This window comes from Podarcis filfolensis, assembly GCF_964270895.1.
Source record: "Podarcis filfolensis genome assembly, chromosome: 3".
Lineage (NCBI taxonomy): Eukaryota > Metazoa > Chordata > Lepidosauria > Squamata > Lacertidae > Podarcis > Podarcis filfolensis.
The window spans coordinates 97,500,993-97,514,948 of NC_139606.1; the positions used below are offsets into that span (position 1 = coordinate 97,500,993).

The following is a 13,956-nucleotide window of genomic DNA, read 5'->3' on the forward strand; positions in this document are numbered from 1 at the left end:
AAACCATCATTTTAAAAAGTATATACATCCTATTCCTGCATGAGGCTTCTACTCGTTTTCTATCTCAGTTGTTGAAAACAATCCACGCTTGCTTAGCTTAAGTAATATAACTTAATAGCATATTAATATAATTTAATAGTAGTAATATAACAGCAAATGGTGTTCCAGCACCAACGGTGCAAATTCAGAAATAATTGTGTACGGCTCTGAGAATTTAGCAAGCATGGCATATGTTGCAACCAAACACTAATCCAGCAAACTCTATACGCAGATGGAGGCATTGCATCAAAGTGGATAGGGCTTGATGATTATGAAAGCACTAGCAGTGAGTCTGCAGTGACCTCACAGCAGCAGCACTGCAGTTTATCTGGGATGAGGGGGGCAGCAAGACTGGAGCTCTGTAGGCAGATAAGCAGTAATCCCAGAACTGGAGTTTCCGCCGCCAATGTCACTTAAAGGGCAATGATGTTAAAGTTTTGGCGATAGAATGGAATATCTGTAGATTGAGATAAACATCTAGACCAACCAGCCACATTCCAGGAAAGAATATTTAGGGCATTGGCTGATTCTTGGATTTTTGGATTTTGGGCACCCTCAGCAGTAATCCCAGATTGACAGGTGCATTCCCATAGCCCAGTTCCAGTCCTGTTCAGGTCAGTGGGGTAGCTGTGCTTCCGCACACCAGTTGCTACTGCATCAAAGTAGCAGTGGAAGCGACAGCTATGAAAGGAGTTCTTGTTCCACCCCCCCCCCTGAAGGCAAAGAAATGACTTAACTGAGGTTGAACTGTCATTTTGTCATACTAAAAAATCAGTCAGCCTTGCCTTTACCGAACCTGGTCAAATAAGCTGGGAAGAGAAGGACAACAAACAGCAACAGAGGCAGAGTTAAGCAACTATACACTATGTGTATAGCAAGGTTATGCTTAAAATTCTACAAGGCAGGCTTAAGCAGTATGTGGACCGAGAACTCCCAGAAGTGCAAGCTGGATTTCGAAGGGGCAGAGGAACCAGAGACCAAATTGCAAACATGAGCAGGAATATGGAGAAAGCTAGACAGTTCCAGAAAAACATCTACTTCTGCTTCATTGACTACATGAAAGCATTTGACTGTGTCGACCACAGAAAACTATGGCAAGTTCTTAAAGAAATGGGAGTGCCTGACCACCTCATCTGTCTCCTGACAGATCTCTATGTGGGACAAGAAACTACAGTTAGAACCGGATATGGAACAACTGATTGGTTCAAAATTGGGAAAGGAGTACGGCAAAGCTGTATATTGTCTCCCTGTTTATTTAACTTATATGCAGAATTCATCATGTGAAAGGCTGGACTGCATGAATTGCCGGAAGATTGCAGGAAGAAATATCAACAACCTCAGATATGCAGATGACACAACCTTGATGGCAGAAAGTGAGGAGGAATTAAAGAACCTTTTAATGAGGGTGAAAGAGGAGAGCACAAAATATGGTCTGAAGCTCAACATCAAAAAAACGAAGATCATGGCCACTGGTCCCATCACCTCCTGGCAAATAGAAGGGGAAGACATGGAGGCAGTGAGAGATTTTACTTTCTTGGGCTCCATGATCACTGCAGATGGTGACAGTAGTCACGAAATTAAAAGACGCTTGCTTCTTGGAAAAAAAGCAATAACAAACCTAGACAGCATCTTAAAAAGCAGAGAGATCACCTTGCCAACAAAGGTCCGTATAGTTAAAGCTATGGTTTTCCCAGTAGTGATGTATGGAAGTGAGAGCTGGACCATAAAGAAGGCTGATCGCTGAAGAATCGATGCTGTTGAATTATGGTGCTGGAGGAGACTCTTGAGAGTCCCATGGACTGCAAGAAGATCAAACCTATCCATTCTTAAGGAAATCAGCCCTGAGTGCTCACTAGATGGACAGATCCTGAAGCTGAGGCTCCAATACTTTGGCCACCTCATGAGAAGAGAAGACTCCCTGGAAAAGACCCTGATGTTGGGAAAGATGGAGGGCACAAGAAGAAGGGGACGACAGAGGATGAGATGGTTGGACAGTGTTCTTGAAGCTACAAACATGAGTTTGACCAAACTGCGGGAGCCAGTGGAAGACAGGAGTGCCTGGCGTGTTCTGGTTCACGGGGTCACGAAGAATCGGACACGACTAAACACCACCACCACCATGTGTATTCATTTAAATGCTCTATAAAAATAGGATGAACACATAAATGAGCTCATTTTCAAAGCAACTTTGGCAACCAGTTTCATTTACGAAGTATTTCAACAGAATTTATCAGCACCGTACTCTGTACAGATGTTAGAAATGTTTCCTTCTTCACCAGGGCCTGTTATCTAGTCAATTCCACTCTGCCACAAATTTAGAGATGGATAGAGTGCCCTCTGCTGTTACTTCTAGGGATTTTACCAATTGGAATTTGTGGAATATTATACTCTGCAGAGGTTTTCAACCTTTTTGAGTCCATGGCTCCCTTGACCAACTACTTTCTTTCTGCAGCACCCCTGGGGGGCTCAGGATCCCCCTTATGTCGCCTCTTGCCTACAGAGCTGGCAGCCTCTCACCCTTTTTTGAATACCGTCCCTTGGTAAGTGTTCCCTCAGCCTCCTTTCCCCTCTCCTTGGGAGTCCTCAGGGCAGCTGCCACCACCACTCCTAGTCTCTGAGCTGCCCCTCCCTGCCCCCAAAGAGATATGCCTCCTCACACTGCCCCACAGGGGCTTGGGACTTGTCTGTTTATTTCCAGCAGCAAAGGCTGTTGGACTGGCTGGCTGGGCTCCCTGGCCTGCTTGCTTGCTTGCTCCAAGGCCACGTCAGCTCCTGGCAACCAGCACCCCTTGACCACCATTCAAGGCACCCCAGGTGCCACAGCACACTGGTTGGAAAACACTGTTATACTGCATTACAGCAGATCTAACTATCCCTCCCTGCTTAGTTTGGGTGGTAGGAACATCTACACTAAGAAGTACTCTAGTAATTTATGCAAAATAATGAAAACTCTTACATATGCTGCTGCTAAGAGAGTCCAGAGTCCACTTTCCCTTTCTGTTAGTGCTGATCTTATTAAAAGTGTGATATGATATATGCTTCTCTCTCCTCATCTCCCCCAGCCCATGTGGCACCTAATCATGTGGAGTGGTAAGAACGAGCTGCAAGATTTCATCATGCATTTCCTTTAGTAAATGTTCTCGAGAGAGAACAGGTAACGGTTTGGGGCAGGAACCCTGTGACCACTGGCCTGGCCGGTTTTGTTCTGCTCCGAGCTTCCATATCCTGACAAACTAAAACTCTGCTTGTGAGGCAGATAATTCACCAAGTGCTACGTGATTCAAATTCAGAAACAGATTTTATTTGGTTTTCTTTTAAAATAGAAGTCTGTACATTGTGAAGTTACCTTACATGACCACTTGTCTACTGAAGTCTATTGGGCGTACCACTGAACTCTACTGAAGTTGATGTCCCGGTGGGATTCTCATAGTGTGCACCTACATACATATTTCTCTGTAGGTTAGAACATAAACTATGGCAAGCATACAAAAAAGCAAGCAGTGGGGGATCAACACAAAATAATAAATTACACCAGGACGCAAGCTAGTTGCAGAATATTCACATAATGGTTATATTATGCCAGAATATTTTAATTAATAGCCTAGCACCTAGTTAACAAACTGCCGTTTGGCTTGTTAATAACAGGAAAAGGAAATCCTATCAATGAAACAATGTTTTCAAAAGTATACTGCATTAATTCCTCTAGAATACACACTACTTAGAAAGAGGTGATTTTTGTCGGTTACAAACAAATATCTTCAATACTAAAAATTTCTATATATACAGGTACTCTTTTTTTGAAAGAGCTTATTTGCAAATAGTCAGCTTTAACATGAAAAAAGACAAAGGACAGCCAGTGGTAAAGTTGTTTTCTGCATGCAGTTTGGGATATGCGCAGTAGGTCAAAATTCAACCATGTCATCTCCCATTAAAGCATTTTTAAGGAATCGCCCTAGTTTTCTTAGGGTCCCCAGGAGCGGCAATATGGCTGTTCGTTGGCAAGTTGTTGCCATCAGTTCTTTACTGTTGTACAGGAGGATCTTCGCAGCAGGAGAATTTCAGCTCATCGCACATAAAGTGCTTTCACCCCTTCACTCTGAGCTTGCATTTGGTGCTTTGAGGAGCAGGTTGACAGACTTACTGGTCCTTGCTTAGTAGCATATTCACTACAAAGCAGAGTTCAAGAAATCAAGAAGTTCAGCGCGGTTTCGATCTCGCTGGAAATAAAAAAACCAGTGAATTTAAAACTATTTTATAAATGCTTTCAATAGTCAGTTCAAACTATTAGAAACTCATTTTGTAGCCTTTTGTAAGGGGTGGTTCTGTTTTGCTTCCAAACTCCTAGGCTTTCAGTCACCTGAGTTTGTTATATCATTAGGGGGAATGATATAAAATAATTCAATAACAGAAAAATCGCTAGAAAAACTAGAAGGTCTTTAAACATAAAGAGGTGTTTTTTAAACAAACTCAAGGAATGCAGAACATTATGAGAAAAGCTACAGCTTTGATCCAGCTGCCATTTCAAGTAGCAACTGGTCATTACAGATGTGTATATCCATCTGTATGAAAAGATACGTCCAGACAGTTTGACAGGGTTTGGAAAAGCATTGCAATGGAGGTGTACATCTGCATTGGCAGTACAGGACCCCCTGGACAGATAAGTCCAGTCAAAGGCAACTATGGGGTTGCGGCGCTCATCTCGCTTTCAGGCCGAGGGGGAGCCAGTGTTTGTCTGCAGACAGCTTTCTGGGTCATGTGGCCAGCATGACTAAACTGCTTCTGGCGCAATGGCACACCGTGATGAGTGCTAGAGCCCACGGAAATTATTGGCAGTACATACAGATCTAGATCAAGGTGTAGACCAAAAGTGTATTATGAATTTACATAGCTCTGGTGCTACAACCAAAGGGAAAACAAACCAGTTAACACAGGTACCACCTCCCCTTAGGAAGCAATAAAAAAGTTTAAAATGTTACCTCTTTATCCTTTTTACTCTTCTTTACTTTCATCTTAATTTTCTTCCCTGTGATCATACTGTAGTTCTGATTCTTCTTTTTATCTTTCAAGTACTAAAAGAATGTATTTGATACATAAATAAATATGTACCATTTTAAATTATCTATATTGCTGTTGTTGTTGTTAATTTATTAAATTTGTATACCGTCCTTCATCCGAAGGTCACTGGGCGGTTCACAACATAAAAATACAAAACGAACATACAAACTACATAATAAAAACAAGAACAAAAAATCTCAATAACCCCTCCTCCTGCAAATATATTTAAAAGGACCTAGAATGTTAATCAGCCAAAGGCCTGGCTAAAGAGAAACGTTTTTGCCTGGTGCCTGAAGATAGGAAATGAAGGCACCAGGTGAGCCTGCTGAGGAGAGCATTCCACAAATGGGGAGCCACCACAGAAAAAGCCTGTTCTTGTGTTGCCACCCTCCAGAACTCTCGTGGAGGAGGCACATGAAATAGGGCCTCTGAAGATGATCACAGGGGTCAGGGAGAGGGGCTTCTTGAGGTATTGTGGTCCGGAGCCATTTAAGGCTTTATAGGTCAAAACCAGCACTTTGAATTGAGCCCAGAAACTAACTGGCAGCCAGTGCAGTTGGACTTGATTCAAACTGCCTTGCCCTAGTGAGCAACGTGGCTCCTGAATTCTGCACCAGCTCACTTTGTTCAGAGGAAGCCCTACATATAACTTGTTGCAATAATCTAATTTAGATGTTACCAGAGCAACAGAAGTTAGGCTATCCCTGTGTAGATAGGGGCGCAGCTGGGCCATCAGCCAGTGCTGATGGAGGACACTCCATGCCCCTGAGACCACCTGAGTCTCAAGCGACAGCAAAGGACCCAGAAGTACTTCCAAGCTACATGCCCGCTTCTTCAGAATTATGTGCGGTTTACTAAACGTCAGGAAAACAGAAACATGTGCAAATATGTAATGAATTGACCTCTTAAACCAAAACAAACAGGAAATCAAAAATCTTAAACTGATTTAAGTTTGGGGGGGGGGAGGGAAATCTGACCCAATGGAAACAGCCTAAAAACAAAATACTCAGGATTCTTCAGGGTCAGAGACTAAACCAGTAGATTCTATGAATCTGGTGAAAGTAATACTGAAAGAGTTTCACTCTCCTGAAGTTCATTCTGCTCAATCACACCTGTGGTAATGGTGCCAAACTAGGACTGAGGAGACCTGGGTCTCAATTTCTATTCAGCCAAGCTCACCTTGGGGCAATTATACAATGTCAGCCTAAACCTAACTTAAGGGTTGTGAGGATTAAACAGGGGTGGGGAGAATCTGTCTGCCGCGCTGAGCTCCTTGGAGAAAGACCAGATAAAAATGTATAATAAATATGCCACAGTGTTTGTTCTAATAGCAAGATGTAGTTCAACCTTTAGAAAGGTAATCAAAACAGAAAATCTAAGTAATTCTACTGCCCATTTAAATACTTTTAATCAAGACACTTATCAGCTAGTCTAGTTCTGTGGGGGAAAATTGAGACACTGCCTGGCATTCAGTCTTGCACCTACCTTAGAAAGCTGTACAGGACCTGACTTTTCTTTCTTTTTCTTCTTTTCTTTCTTTTTCTTCAACTTATCTTTTTTTCTCTTCTAAAGAGATAAAAACATGCACTGGCATTTCTTTATGCCTGATAGTAGCCACAGAGCACCTATACAGATTCACATTAAATTATGCACTTCCTACAGAGACCTAGCAGACCAATCTCCCTATTTATTTATTTATTGGCAATATTTATAAGTTGCTAACCAGAGTTCACCAACCTTTTGAGGCCAGTGGGCATGTTTGGAATTTTGAGAAAGTCCTGTGGGTGACAGTCAAGAAATGGTTGCTATGGGAATGCAGCATAAAACAAACTGGCTGCTGTAGGGTGATTGATGGTGCTTGTAGAGAGCTGTGCCTTTGTCTACACAACCTGATTTTAAACCACGAGGGCCAAGGAAAACAGGCTCCCAATGTCATTGTGACATCTGGAGACTGACAGGTGCTGCCCATCCAACTTGGCTCACAGGGGATCAGGGAACCATGGATCTGACCTGCTGGCCAGTTCTAGTTCCTCAACCCGGCTCTACAGGTACCTGCTAATCAGCTGTTGAGCTCATTTAGTTCAATCCTTAAATAGAAGTCCAATCTATGAATGAAAATGTCAGTAGCATGCTTCCAATGATACATTTTCTCCAGAACCCACTGTTAGCAGCCATATGACCCACCCACATTATCTGCTAACAGGCATCCAACCCATCATATGAGGATCACTGTTGTAAACTCAAGTCACATCTGCAGTGAGTCGAACCAACAATGAGACATGCATTTCCATGGATATGGAGTTCATAGGTCCATCACCAAAGCAGCTGAAAGACAAGCAATCTTCACATGACACCTCCATAAGAGGTTGTCACATGTCAGCAAGCAATGTAATCTGCTAAAAGGAAGTTAGTCAGAGTAGCATAATTTCTCGTTTGGGTTCAAATCATATTCTGTCTGAATCCACAGAAGAAAATTACAAAATATTTTGTGCTCAAAAACATGACATGTTGAACAAAGCACAAAGAAGAGCTTTTCAGTTGCACTGATTTTTCATCTCTGCTTCATCTGTTAATCTTGGCCTTACCTTTTTGTTCTGTTTTTCCTTTTTCCTTTTCTTTGATTTTGATTTGGGAGAATCTAGGAATTAAAATTAAAACAAACAAACATGTATTATGGCTTGAACGATGTTACATGAATCAGAGTTTTGTTACAAAACAGTTCCTGAGATGGTGGAACTAGTTTTCGTTTATGTTTGGATATACAAGACACCATTTTGAATCAAGATTGCAGATCAAAATGTTCCAAACTGCACTGATTTGGACACCTCTAAAGATGGCACCATCAAATTTAGCACCAATGTTTACATGATCAAGGAGAAGTGTTTTAGTTTATAGATGGAATTCAATGTTGTGCCCCCTCCTTTCCTTGCTGACTTGAGTATCAGGTCTATTAAATTCAAGCATCTCCACCATGCTAAATCAGGTTCTCACAACAACAAAGTCATTAAGACATTGAACAGTTAAGCTCCTACAAAATTCAGGTTATCAATCAATGCTTGATCTAGGTTTGGAAGTTGTCAGTATTTGCTGTCAGTATTTGAAACCATTGTATACTAAACATATTACTTCAATGCAGAGATGAAATCATACCTCTACTACTTGAGCTGCTTCTGCTGTGTGAAGCAGAGGACCTTGAGGAAGAACTTGAAGATGAGGATGTTGAAGAACTAGACGATGTAGTGGAAGAAATTGAGGTGGACCTGCTTCTGCTGCGTTTTCGCTTCCTCTTCTCTCTCTCTTAAAGAAAAAAACAACCCAGAGTACAGGAGCACTGATTAGGATTTAGGTTTTTTGGTACATTACATTAGAAAATCCTGATTTTAAATGGTAATTTTTAAAAAAAAATGCTTCAGTACATTTTTAATGCTTATTAGTTACCATTGAAAGGCAAAACACAGATTAATCAAATTGATAATTAAATAATAAACAGCGAACACATATATTTATTTACTGCATTTCATAGAATCATATAATTGCAGAGTTGCAAAGGATCCTGAGGGTCATTCAGGCCAAACCCCTGCAATGCAGGAGTCTCAACTAGATCGTACAGACAGAATCATTTAAATCCCATCTTCCTTCCATCATGGAATAGTACACAAGACAATACACAAGCAATTCCCAGGTTATCTATCCAGGCACCAACGAAACTCAGAAACGCTTAGCTTCAGCAAGGTGGCTGAATCTTGCACTACAACACTTCCAGAAGATAAGTCTAATTCACATAACAGTATGTTACATACTGAAGATAAAGCAAGTTGACTTTGCAGTGATCAGAGAGTGCTGATTAAATAGTGTGACTAGTTCTAACACAACCCACAATGCCTTCAAAAACTTTCAAGTTGAGTGAACTTAAAAACACTGTGCTGCAGTCTGGAAATGTGCCAAAGCATCTGAAAGTGGTTCAAAACACCCAAATGCAGTATAAAAAAAGGTGTGTAAACCAATAGTTAGCATTTAATTGGCTCTGATACAAGCGATATACATTCAGGGAGTGTAAAACCTGAGAATGCTCTCTATTGAAGCTACTGTCACAGACTCAACAATTACACTTACCTCTTCCTTTTGTTTTCTCTTGCGATGTTGCACACAGCGCCCCACCTTTCTCTTCATGTCTGTTATCCATATCTATGAAACATATATATTTATGTTATCCATATCTATGAAACATATATATTTATATATACACAAACAAAATTGTCAAAAATATTTTCTGTGGAAGAAACTGAAACTACCTGTTGAGATGGAGTTTTTCCACTACCAGGAAAGACTAATGACCATGGTACCACTGAATTTTAAGCATCTGATCTAATCTAAGGAGTTGAAACAGATTTGGGCATATCAGGTTTAGATTAGAGTCTGTTTCAACTGCTTAGAGTGTTAAACTGCAGTTTAAGAATTGTGCACAAGTGGTAACACCAACAGTATGATGTGTGTAAGTAAACAGCCAATGAGCAAAAATGAATTTCTTAAGGACCAGCTTTATAGCTATGCGGTAACTTCAAGCATGATTTGCATGGCTACATGTGAAAAAATATTCATGCCAGTGGCACATCATCAATGCAACTTGTTTGTACAGCCAAGCCTGGGGCTCTCTGAAAAGATTTCATGTTGCATTTAGTCACCTAAAAAACTCTTCATCCAAGAGAAGTTGAAAGTGTCTTGAAATTCTATAAAAGAGTAGCCTTGGAAATGCTACATTATTCACATTTAATCAGTCAGGGTACTTGCAGAAGTTAAATAATGTAACTCCCTAACAAACACACTTAGTTACTCCTTAACAAACACACTTTGGCCAAGCTTTTGGAGCCTGAACAGATTGTCAAACTACAGTGGTACCTCGGGTTACAGACGCTTCAGGTTACAGATGCTTCAGGTTACAGACTCCGCTAACCCAGAAATAGTACCTTGGGTTAAGAACTTTGCTTCAGGATGAGAACAGAAACCGCGCAGTGGCGGCGCAGCAGCAGTGAGAGGCCCCATTAGCTAGAGTGGTGCTTCAGGTTAAGAACAGTTTCAGGTTAAGAACAGACCTCTGGAACGAATTAAGTTCTTAACCCGAGGTACGACTGTACACCAAAATGAGCTCTCTCCCTCTCTCTCTCACCTGGGGAAGTATGGCTGTCTGTATCATTCTACCATGCAATAAGTTCCAGAAGCTTAACTGTGTTAACCTGTTACAGTAAACACAAAATGGAATTTTGGGACACTTACTTTACTCTTTCTGGAATAGGTTTTCATGGTCTAAAGCCCACTTCATCAGATCCAGATAGCTAGCATTATATGTGTTATTTATATACAACCATCCATTTGCAAAGTGCTTGAGAGAGAACAAGAGGCCACATCTCTGCCCTGAGAAACATACAATCTAAAATCTGACACAGAGGGGGTAAAAAGGAAGTGCAGAGCTGTGAAAGCAGGGGAAAAACAGAGGGAGAATGTGTTATTCCCCCACCCCTTCTTCACTGTTACACATACTTAGGCAGTTACACCAGGTTTTGTGCCAACGGCTTTATGAGAAAAGTGGGCATTGAGGAAGGACTTGAGGAAAGAGAAAAAACTGCATCACAAAAGTGATGTGTGAGGTAGTTCCAAATGGGGAAAGACAGTCTTCTGAGGGAGCAGAAGACCTTTGGACAGATGGGGGTGATAGAGCTACAGGAGCAAAGGTCAAAAGCAGGGATGTTTCAGGACATAATAATGGAGAGATAAGGAGGGGCAAAGTCATGGAGGGTTTTGATAGTAAAGATGAGGAACTGTTGGACCAGACAGGGCATCACATCATTAGAGGCAGGAATGATTTTAACAGCAGAAACCAATAGTTTTGTGGCACCTTAACCCTCCTTTGGGAATGGTCATTGTTAATAATGTAGTTGCTACTGTCCTTGCTTTCTGCATTTAATTTCCCTCTGACTTCGCAGATTCACAATTCCACCTCACTGTTGTGTGGGACACACACACACAGAAACACCCCACTCAAGCAACACTTCGTTTGTCTAGTCCAGGGGTCAGCAAACTTTTTCAGCAGGGGGCCGGTCCACTGTCCCTCAGACCTTGTGGGGGGCCGGCCTGTATTTTTTGGGGGGGAAATGAACGAATTCCTATGCCCCACAAATAACCCAGATATGCATTTTAAATAAAAGCACACATTCCACTCATGTAAAAACACCAGGCAGGCCCCACACATAACCCAGATATACATTTTAAATAAAAGGGCACATTCTACTCATGTAAAAACACACTGGTTCCCAGACCGTCCACAGGCCGGATTTAGAAGGCGATTGGGCCTTAGTTTGCCTACCCATGGTCTAGTCCACAGAAGCTTACACTATTAATACATTTGTTAAAATTTAAAGTGCCACTTGACTCTCTGTTGTTTTTGCAAATACCCCTCTGGAGTGTAGCTGGATGGAGATGATGGAACCAAGGTGAGGCAATGGAAGACCAGAGAGGAGAGCATTGCAGCAACCTAGGCCAGGGGGCTCACCGCCGAAGAATTGATGCTTTTGAATTATGGTGCTGGAGGAGACTCTTGAGAGTCCCATGGACTGCAAGAAGATCAAACTTCTCAATTCTTAAGGAAATCAGCCCTGAGTGCTCACTGGAAGGACAGATCGTGAAGCTGAGGCTCCAATACTTTGGCCACCTCATGAGAAGAGAAGACTCCCTGGAAAAGACCCTGATGTTGGGAAAGATGGAGGACACAAGGAGAAGGGGACAACAGAGGACGAGATGGTTGGATAGTGTTCTCAAAGCTACAAACATGAGTTTGACCAAACTGCAGGAGGCAGTGGAAGACAGGAGTGCCTGGTGTGCTCTGGTCCATGGGGTCATGAAGAGTCGGACACGACTAAACAACAACAACAGGCCAGGGGGCAGAGGGACAAGGGTGTTTTCCCAGGGCTCAGAGTGGAAAGCCTCCTGGTGTGTATGGGTGGGTGTTTTTTGCAATGCTCTGAAGTGAGAAGTAACCATGACCTGGCAATGGACTGAATATGGCGAGCAAGGCAGGGAGAAGTCAGTGTGCCTGTCCAACATCAGACAGGCAGAGAGGTATAGAGAAAGCGAAACAGCAAGGGGCTGTCTCTATCAAGGTTTCCATGCAACAGGTCGAAGTCATACCAGATAAGCGCAGTAGCAATCCACAAAACAATGCATTGGTTGGTTTTCAAGGTGCCGCTACAAGGCTCCTTGGTTGTGTTTGGAGGAGATAGTATGGAAAATTTATCCCCCACAGCAGCACATTCGTAATGCGTGCAAAAGATGGTTGTTTGTTTTCACGAGAGGGAAGATTCACAATCCCTCACGCTTCTAGGCGCGGCGGTGACAGTTAGTTACTCCGGATTAAAGCGCTCCTTTTTTTTTTTACGCGGGGCGACCCGCGGAAGCCAAAATACGAATATAACCCCCCACGCCCCCTAACCGGAGCCCCTCGGGCCCGTTTACACGCGTGGGGTGCGACTCCTGCCGTCGACAGTAACAGCAGCAGTTATTCACCACAACAATCCTCTCAGAGCCCCGCCGCGTACGAGGCGCCTCAGGGACCGGGCGGTGCGCAGGGCGGGCGGCTAGCGGGGAGAGGCCGATTATGCCCGGAAAGCGCGCCGGGTCTCTGAGGCAGCAGCTAACAGGCCTTCCGGCCTGCCCAGGACGGCGCTTACCGGCGGCGTCGGCGGCGAAGGCGACCAGCAACCGGCGGCCGTCGTGGCCCCAGGCGCTCCGGGAACCCGGAACCACAACGCGGAGCACCGCCGCCTGCCGGGACAGGGCCAGCGCCGATATCCGGGAAATGGCGGGAGGCGAAAGGCGCTCGGGGTCGGCGCCTCCCTCACGACTCTCGGCTGCTCGGGGCGCCGCGCTGAGGGGGAGCCGGAGGAGCGAAAATAAGTGTGGGGGTGGGGGAGGAGAGGAGAGGAGAGTGAGCCCGGCTTAAGCCTGCGCGCGTTTACTCAGGAGTAAGTCCCTGTGTTCTGTGGGGTCTACTCCCTGGTAAGAGCGCTCCAGGCGGCCCACCTGACAGGGGTGGTTTGGCGGAGGGGAACGGCAAAGCTTGCGACGATAAGCCCGCTGAGCGTTATCGAAGGGAAATGGCTCCTAATTAGCAGCAGCAACGTGGCAGCTTTTCATTTCCTTGCTGAGGGGAAAGGACGCCGTGGGGTGTTTTGTTTGTTTGTTTAAGCGGGGGCGGTGGGGGGCAGCTGCCACCCCTCAAAATCAAGTAAATAAATAAAAATACTCAACTGACCAATTGTATTGCAGGTAACTCAGTTCTGCCCGCCCCAAACCTAAAGCCTGCCCCTCCCCAATAAATCCTGGCTACGCCCGTGTTTTTTAAACCGTTGTCATCATTTATTTTTTTAACCTCAGTCGGTATCTGTATTGAGGCAGGCAGGCAGGCAGGCAGGCAGGCACACACACACTTTTACATGTTTTTATTGTGAATGAATAAAAGCATAACATTCTTTTTATATATAATAATTTTTATTAGCTTTCAATTGCAATCCAATAATAGCCTCATTATAACAATAACAATTTATAATACAGCTATTAATATCAATAGTTCAAATAAAAAAATTTTTTTTCTTTCCAGTAGCACCTTAAAGACCAACTAAGTTAGTTCTTGGTATGAGCTTTCGTGTGCATGCACACTTCGTCAGACACTTCGTGCATGCACACGAAAGCTCATACCAAGAACTAACTTAGTTGGTCTTTAAGGTGCTACTGGAAAGAAATTTTTTTTTTTGTTTTGACTATGGCAGACCAACACGGCTACCTATCTGTAAATAGTTCAAATACTAAGTTATA

At 43.3% G+C, this 13,956-nt stretch overlaps 1 protein-coding gene and 1 long non-coding RNA gene across 4 annotated transcripts; one reads left to right on the forward strand and one right to left on the reverse strand.

The window, feature by feature from the left end:
- Positions 1–3,318: 3,318 nt before the first annotated feature.
- Positions 3,319–13,333, reverse strand: LOC310758739 (uncharacterized protein). 3 transcript variants are annotated; one of them, XM_083605655.1, is made up of 7 exons: positions 12,813–13,333; positions 9,208–9,279; positions 8,245–8,391; positions 7,680–7,732; positions 6,580–6,660; positions 5,016–5,108; positions 3,319–4,256 (listed from the first exon to the last, which is right to left on the reverse strand). In XM_083605655.1, exons 2-7 carry the CDS (start codon positions 9,275–9,277, stop codon positions 4,206–4,208), a joined length of 495 nt encoding a protein of 164 aa, XP_083461781.1. In that variant the 5' UTR covers positions 9,278–9,279; positions 12,813–13,333; the 3' UTR covers positions 3,319–4,205. The 3 variants fall into 3 exon arrangements, with proteins under 3 accessions (XP_083461781.1, XP_083461782.1, XP_083461783.1); XM_083605656.1 differs by lacking the exon at positions 12,813–13,333 and adding an exon at positions 12,274–12,805; XM_083605657.1 differs by lacking the exon at positions 12,813–13,333 and adding an exon at positions 12,649–12,781.
- A 31-nt stretch (positions 13,334–13,364) lies between these two features.
- Positions 13,365–13,593, forward strand: LOC310758947. Its single transcript, XR_014546123.1, has 2 exons — positions 13,365–13,477; positions 13,519–13,593. It is a non-coding gene; the product is annotated as an uncharacterized lncRNA (long non-coding RNA).
- The last annotated feature ends 363 nt before the right edge of the window (positions 13,594–13,956 follow it).

Bases quoted from the DNA above. Each gene is read 5' to 3' on its own strand.
- LOC310758739 (XM_083605655.1), bottom strand. From the start codon at position 9,277: ATGGATAACAGACATGAAGAGAAAGGTGGGGCGCTGTGTGCAACATCG. The intron at 7,733-8,244 runs GTATGATTTCAT...TTTAATTCCTAG, and splicing joins AAGCAGCTCAAGTAGTAGAG to ATTCTCCCAAATCAAAATCA. The intron at 5,109-6,579 runs GTAGGTGCAAGA...ACATTCTTTTAG, and splicing joins GTCCTGTACAGCTTTCTAAG to TACTTGAAAGATAAAAAGAA.